Genomic DNA, 7,598 nt, shown 5'->3' on the forward strand with positions numbered 1-7,598 from the left:
TCAGGCCTGTGAAATATAAGTCTCTTCTTTGTGAGTGGGCAGTTGGACTTTTGCTATATCTATTTCAACATTATATCTTTATATTTAATGTATAAAACAAAGGCTTTACAACTCATATTTCCTAGCTGGGAGGTAATCAAATAGTCACCTCTCAAGGCTTTGAGACCATAAAAAAACAGCTTATCATTTGAAAGATCTAAGGCTGTCACAGGGCAGATTTTATAGTCATATATACAGTCAACCTCTGCTATCACAGTCCTTTCTTTCAATAATAAGTAATTCAGGATGGTCTTAAATTATCACACAAGAGGGTTAAAGAAGAATCTAAAATGTTATTTCCTTTAATACCAGATTTTTAATAAATTGTGAGCTTGAAACAAAAGTAACTTGTTAAAAAATAGAAAGATGTTTTTTCCTGGAGCTTTACAATGTCACTTGTACTGCAAGGACTTATCTTAGGCTGTGATTCACATGCTTTGTGCTACTCCAGTGGTTTAAAATAGCCTATAAACACAAAGGCTCTGTTCTGAGCTCTTTAACAGGCCAATATGGGAAAATTAGCAACTTATAAACTATAAGCACAAATGCAGGATAGATAGCTTATATTTATGTGGTGAGGGGACATTAGTGGTATATGTCCAATCTGGTCTCTTCAGAGATGGATCCACAGGGGTTGTGCCAATATGGATACACTCCCTTCTGCCCCTACCACTACTGTCCCCGGCTGATTCAAATGCAGGGGGAGCCCCAGAGCCACACCTGCAGCTGTCCAGGGTGCTAGGTTTAGCAGGGAACATCAGCAGCATCATTCAGGTTCCTCCTTCCAGAGCCTGCTCACAGCCAGTGTGGGATACAGAGGCGGGGAGGAAGGGAGGGAGGAGGGCAGGGTGGGAGTAGGGGCTAGAAGAAGAAAGTTATGTGCTAGTGCCACTGTACCCAGCTGAGTCTGGCTCCCCATATAGCTATTCCCTGGAGCCCCCAGCTGGAGGAGGGCAGGAGTTGCTCCAGCCATCCCTTGCTCCCTTCCCTCCATTGTTGAAGGGGCAGCATGCCGTGCCCCTTTGTAGTAAATCCTGGATTTGTCCATGGGTCTTTTGTACTTAAAAGCATACCACCTGTAATCAAGGAAAGACTTTGCCAAGGCTCAGTGCACTGAACGCTAAGTTCTAACCATTTACATTCACAATGGCCATAACTGAGTGCTGCACACCTCTGAAGATTAGGTTCTCATTTAGGAGTCTAAATAGGAGCTCAACACTTGAGATTCTGCCCCTGAGTTTCTTGGACGATCTGACTTACATAGCCAAAATTATTTTGGTACATATTACACCCTAAAGAAATGGCCAATGCTTCATGGTTCTTAAGTAATTCTAGGTTGTAATTTTCAGGGCTTCAACCAACCTCTAAACATAAAAGACCAGCATGAGACCAACATGAGGACAAATTATCCCACCTGTACCTTCTGGAGGTTCCCATACTTTCCCAAAGCAGCTGGTTCTGGCCCTTGTCAGAGACAAGATCCTGAACTGGATGGGTCATTTCAACCTGACAGTTCTTGCCCTTGGGTCTTGTTACTGAAAATGTGATCTTCTTCACAGGCCGTGAGACCCGACTCCCCCTGCGTATCAGAGGGGAAGGAATGGGTCCCAAGCTCATCTTCAGTTTTGACCAGCTAGATATTGGGAAGATCTTCATTGGGTCAACACACAGTTATGAGGTGAGTACTTGGCTCATGACGTACGTACAACAGATATCCTAACTCCTTACTGAACAGCCTTGCAGTCAAGGGAAAGTAACTCTGCAGATCAGGGAGCTTCTTGCACTCCACAGCTTCAGGTTACTCAAGCTGGTGCACCTGGTGTCTTCGGTATAAGCTCCAAATGAGCACACTCGGGGCTTTCTGAATGGCTCTGAAAATCATGTCTTCGGAAGGTATGTATTCCCTTGTGAAGTGGTGATTGCAGCTTGCTTCTAGGAAGGCACTTTTTCTTGCCACATCCTTCTTATAAGGTTTCTAGATCAGATATTTTGAGTGGAATAAGATGCACTTTTAACATTAAAACAGTATACATACACAGTAGGGCTGTGCAAAGCGGCACTATTTCGTTTTGCCTTGAGTTTTGATGGTTCAACGGAACAGCATTCCTTTTCGAATTTCATTTCAATTCGAAACAGCTGTTCCATTCTGTCAAAACAGAAAGGCTGTTTCGACATTCCACTGAGGATGAGGAGTCAGCCAGCTGGGTTGACTCCCCATCCCCTGTGCTAGATTGCGCTGGGGCAGGGAGTCAGCCCAGCCCCAGTGTGATCTAGTGTGGAGGACGGACAGTCAACCCAGCTGGGCTGACTTCCCACCCCCAGCGCGATCTAGCGCTGGGGAGGATGGGAAGTCAGCCCAGCTGGGCTGAGTTCCTTTTTCCAGTGCTATGGTCAAAATGTTTCAACTAGCCTTGTTTTGTTTCAAGGCTGTTTTGCAGCCCTTTTTTTTGTTTCAATTTTGCTGTTTTGACCTTAAAATGAGTCAAAACAGTGTCAAAACGAAACAGCCAGCAAAATTTCACACAGCCCTAATACGCAGCCACTACTCTGCATGTAAAGGACAGCTCTTGACTTGGTTCATGTCCCGCTGTGCTGTGATTATTAAGAAGACACCATAGCTGCAACAAGGTTGCTGCATTTGAATTCAGATTCCCAGAAGTTTGCTGCAAACAACCCTCTTGTTCAATATATCCTGTAATTCCTAAGATTAAGGGAATACCATTTCCTCTGTTATTTCAAAATTGTTCTTTGTAAATGATTCCAAATACATCTCACTCCCCAGCCTTCACACAGTTTGCAGCAAGGACTTTAAGAATCGTTAAGAAACAGAGAGTTTCTGCAAAGGAATGTCCTGATCATTTCCCCCCTACAAAAGCATCAAATATTAGCACAAATGGAAAACACAGCAACCTAAAGAGGTATTAAATGAGGCAATGCATCATACTGGACATTTTTGAAAGCATGGGTATGGCAGGGAAGGACATGTAAAGGTGTTTTCTTACAAAAATATTTTGCTGTTTATGAATTTTTAATGCCAATGCCTTATTGTTTCTTTCTCTATCCATTTATTATTTTCTGTACTTGAGAAAATTTGAATAACTGGATGTTGCCCTTAGTCAAATGCGTTTCTTGGCAGCTATGCAGTGAGTAAAATTTATCATGGTGCAGCCTCTGTTAGGTATCTAGTGTGACTGAGAAGCAAGGTGTGTGAGAGGCCCATGTAGTTTTATGCTTACTTTTATTTCCTCTATTGAGGAATAGGGCAGTGTGAACTACATGCAGCAGCCACATTTAAAAACAAATCACATTTTTTTGCTTCTGATGCAATTCCTTTGCCAGATTCTGCAAGGACAAAAAGTAAAAGTAAAGAGAAAAACAAAAGCCCAGACCCTAAAATAGATTAAATGTGTCTATGGAAGTGGCAGGATTTTGCCCTGGAGCAGTCAGGAAATTTACAACTTTGCTTTGGGCAAAATTTGTCAGTGACACACTGCCAACATTTGCTGGAAAAAGTGGTGACATTTTGACCAGCATAAAGGGTCTGATCTTGAGAGAAGTTGAGCCTGTTCTGGCTCTTGTTCCAGCCAGTGGGCTTTGTGGGTGCTTAGGAACTTCCAGAATCTAATCCCAAATCACATTTGTTTTTGAGTAATTATAAAATTCATAGACTATGCTTCTGAATCTTTGCGAGATGACAGTTGTTTGAATGGGAGGTTGAGGGGTAGCACGCACCGTGTTTCTCAGCTGGCATATAGAGTTCAGTCAAGATAAGATAACCAGCAAATTAAATAAAAAAGAAAAGGCCCTGCATTGAATCGGTATTGTGGATGCCTCTGGAAATAGTAAGAATGATATTTTAAAGTGCAATAAACAGCAGGTGACCTTGTTACATGCAAAGAATGGTGGTCAATGAAACGAGAAGTGGGTTAATAAAAATTGCACTTCAGTATCATTCCACCTATCATCTGATTACCCCAAAGCACTTTTCAAGGGTAGGATAAGCAACCAAGTAATAAATATAAGGATACTCCCTGGGAAGGGTGTGATTGGGTATCTGTATAATATGTTTTGTCACATCATTTGCACATGAAACTGGGGAATTTTGCTATTATATTGCCTGCATTTAAATTGATATCTGTTTTTGTCTAATCTACCTATCTATAAAACACAAAGTTATAACATTTCTGTTTGCAGTGGTTTATGTTCCCAGCTCTAAACAAGAAATGTATATTGTTAATGTGATTATTACCACAGAGCCAGTGCCTTCAGCTTAGTGTTGGAATAGGAATCAAATTCATTCAGCACCCTGCAGGATGAGTGCCCATCACGAGCAACATGTTCATAGAATGATTCATCGGTAGTGGTGGGATTGTTCCTGGCTACTCTTTGGCAATGGAGCTAACCCAGAAGGGTCTTGCTGAGTGTCTGTCTTGCACTGCATGTTCAGCATAGAGGATTGTTTTCTCTTTTCAAAGTCATTGGTGTAAATCCAGAGTAACCCTTTTTATTTATTTGGAATTACTGCAGATTTACATGAGTGTAAGGGAGTGCAGCATTTGACCCATTGTATTTTCCTTGGCTTCCAACTGGCAGTGTCAAGTCACTCCTCCCCCACCCCTACACACACTTTACAGATGTTAATCATTTAATTAGAAAACAAATCAATTCAATATGTGAGAAAGGAAGGTTTCTCGTATGTTTTCTTTCTATCCTTTTTCCTGTTGCAGGCAATTCTGTCTAACAAAGGAGCCATTGATGCCCTGTTTAACTTGATCCCTGCATCTACTGCTCTTGGCTCTTGTTTCACCTTTGATCCCAAGGAAGGCATTATTCTGCCAGGTGGGCTTCAAACCATCCAAATCTCATTCAGTTCCACCATCTTAGGAGAGTTCGTGGAGGAGTTTAGGTTCAACATAAATGGATCACCCAAGTCTGTGAACCTGACTATTAGGTAAGATGGATTATAGCGATTATTCTTAGATCATTTGCATTCTCACAACATCTCTGGTTTTAGATAGTTTTTACTCTCCCCGGGCTCCTATGTAGTGAGTATTTCCATCTCGTTTTACAGATGGACATATGGAGGCCCTGAGAAGGTAAGAGATTTTGTCCAGAGTCGTACCAGAGCCAAGACTAGAAGCCAGGATCATGGTTCCTTGTCCTCAGCAATAACCATAATCTACCCACTGTTTCTTAGGTGTTACCACATTTATATGGTGAAGTGTAAGGTTCTGTGAAGGGAGGAGTTTCTGCAAACTAATTTACCTTGGAGATTTCCTGTCCCTCAATGAGTGGCATTCACAACTGGGCAACCATTCAAATCAGGCCAGTTGAGCACTTCGGGATAATCCATTTGCATCAACTTCTGCCATGCAGTGGCAATCTTATGAGGCCCATTTGTATCCACATGCAAAGAATTGTCATGGGTACCAGTGTAGTGTTTTCTGTGTCATTGCTCATTCTAAAAGAAAGAGTCTCTCCTGGAGAAATATTTGAATGAGGATTGTACAGAAAGGCAGCTACATGGGAAGGACTGCCCCAGCTAGTGAGCTCCGATACTTCTGGTTGTTTTAAGGGCACTTTGGAAGTGCTCAGTGTCTGGAGGATTTAGAAGGTGGAAGAACTCATTTTTTAACTATGTTCAAGGTAAGAGTTGGCCATTTGTACCTTAGCAGTCATTGTGTCATCTGAAACCTACTTGAGCATTGGATAGGTAACTTTCTGGTGCTGGAACATCCTAAGTTTTGCTATACATAGTACACTAGGGAAATTAATAAATAGCCTCATTCTGTGATGTACTGAGTGTTGTAGCTCCTCCTTTTGAAAATTAGTTGGGATCATCTTGAGAAACTTGTCCCAAAGCAGGGAACACCAGATCACTGTTGACAGTGAGACTCTGGAACCTATCAATGTTGCAAAGTGGGTTCAGCTTGGTTGTATAACTGGAACCTGGCATTTTCATCCAAAGATAGAGCAGGCAGCACAGCAGCAGCTAGTAGCATATTGCACTTGACTAGGTAATTCCTATTCTTAGCAACAGCAAGTGCTGTGGTAGTTCATATATCTCATGAGATAAATGTTGATTCACAAGATCATTAATTTTACAGATAACACGAAAAGAAAAAGAATAGTGAAAATTAAGCTGTATCTGGTTTAAAGAATAATCTTCACAATTTGAATTAATGTGGGGGCAGAATACAGAATTGAAGGGCCAATTCTGCTGCCTTCTCCAACCTTTGTTGGGCACCATAATGATGAGAGAGGCTGCCAACGTAGAGAGGCATTGTCATGTGATAAGAGAAGACTCTTTCAGTGCTGGAGAAACATAGAGCTACTTTATGCTATCACAGTTGTTCCCCCTTATAAGCCTGAAGGATGGGATATATTGAGGCTGGTGGAGCAGTTGCTCATCACTTCGGAGATACTGGGCTGGGGTGCAGTTTACAGGCAGCCCTTGGAAGGTCCTTCTTATATTTGTCCAAAGGCATTCTGAAATAAAATTACTTCAACCACAAGTGTAGGAGAGTGCTACCATGCTGGTAAGCATCAACTATATTGTGAACATAAAGTAAGGCTATGCATGTATTACTGTTAATAGATTCAATAAAAAGCATCTTCAGATTCTCATATGCACGTTCCAAACATTCCTGTATGTCACAGTCTGCATTTGCCCTGGGTTGCAGGAGTGAAGACATGCCACATATCAGTTCTCTAGTCCTAAAAGCTAAGTAATCTCTATGCTAGGCATTGAACTAGTTAACATGGAAGAGGAAAAGGCTGTCTGGTAGGTATTTTATTGTTATACATTTGTCTTCTTGGTCCAGTCAGAAACAGCAATAAAGGAGGCTTGTATCGGAGCAGTATATTGCCTATATCCCAAATTGTTGTGCTGCTACTGTATAAATACTGGTCCAGGCACATTTAGAATCCTGTTTAAAGCATCTTATTTGAAAAGAGACATAGTATGACGTGTACAGCATATAGGACCGCAGATTATAAATGGAATGGAAGAGACCATACATGAAGAGAGGATGACAAATCTGGGGATATTTAGCTTGTAGAGATGAGTAAAAGATGGTGTGATTGCATCAGTTACATTAACAGAGATGTTACTAAGTTCCATGATCTACTTTAAGCTGTTGAATAGACCAGAGCTGGGGGTAGTGCAGGTTTGAACTTCGGAATCAGTGTTAAGAATCAAATGAAGTTATTATTTTAGAGTGATGAGTAAGTAAAATGACATCCAGTTGTGGTGATGGAGTTAAATAACAAATTAAGCCAAAATTGATGACTGTACAATCTAGAAATTAACAAGTCAAACATGGTGTTGGTTTGGTGGTTGAAAGTACCCAGCTTTTCTATTTGGCAACCGACAGAGCATGTTTTGTCATAATGCTTTTCCTTCCTGTAGCAGGGCACTAGGGTGCCTGCTATTGAAGATAGGGAATGGCTTAGCTGCCACTTAGGAAGGCAGCAGGTATTAGCTGTTGGGAACTGATTAGATCAGCTGACAACCAGGGGGCGAGGCTTGGCCTTCATAAGGAAGGGAAGGCTGAGGC

At 41.6% G+C, this 7,598-nt stretch overlaps 1 protein-coding gene across 2 annotated transcripts in view; it reads left to right on the top strand.

Moving 5' to 3' along the window:
* Nucleotides 1-7,598, top strand: part of HYDIN (HYDIN, axonemal central pair apparatus protein) — a 383,645-nt gene that overhangs the window by 124,210 nt on the left and 251,837 nt on the right. For both annotated transcript variants that reach the window (XM_019535579.1, XM_019535580.1), the window contains exons 10-11: nucleotides 1,599-1,717; nucleotides 4,767-4,990. In XM_019535579.1, coding sequence (XP_019391124.1) covers nucleotides 1,599-1,717; nucleotides 4,767-4,990 — 343 coding nt within the window. The remainder of the gene's footprint in view (nucleotides 1-1,598; nucleotides 1,718-4,766; nucleotides 4,991-7,598) is intronic.

The sequence above is a fragment of the Crocodylus porosus genome, unplaced genomic scaffold, assembly GCF_001723895.1.
Source record: "Crocodylus porosus isolate Cpor-Errol unplaced genomic scaffold, CroPor_comp1, whole genome shotgun sequence".
Taxonomy (NCBI): Eukaryota; Metazoa; Chordata; order Crocodylia; family Crocodylidae; genus Crocodylus; species Crocodylus porosus.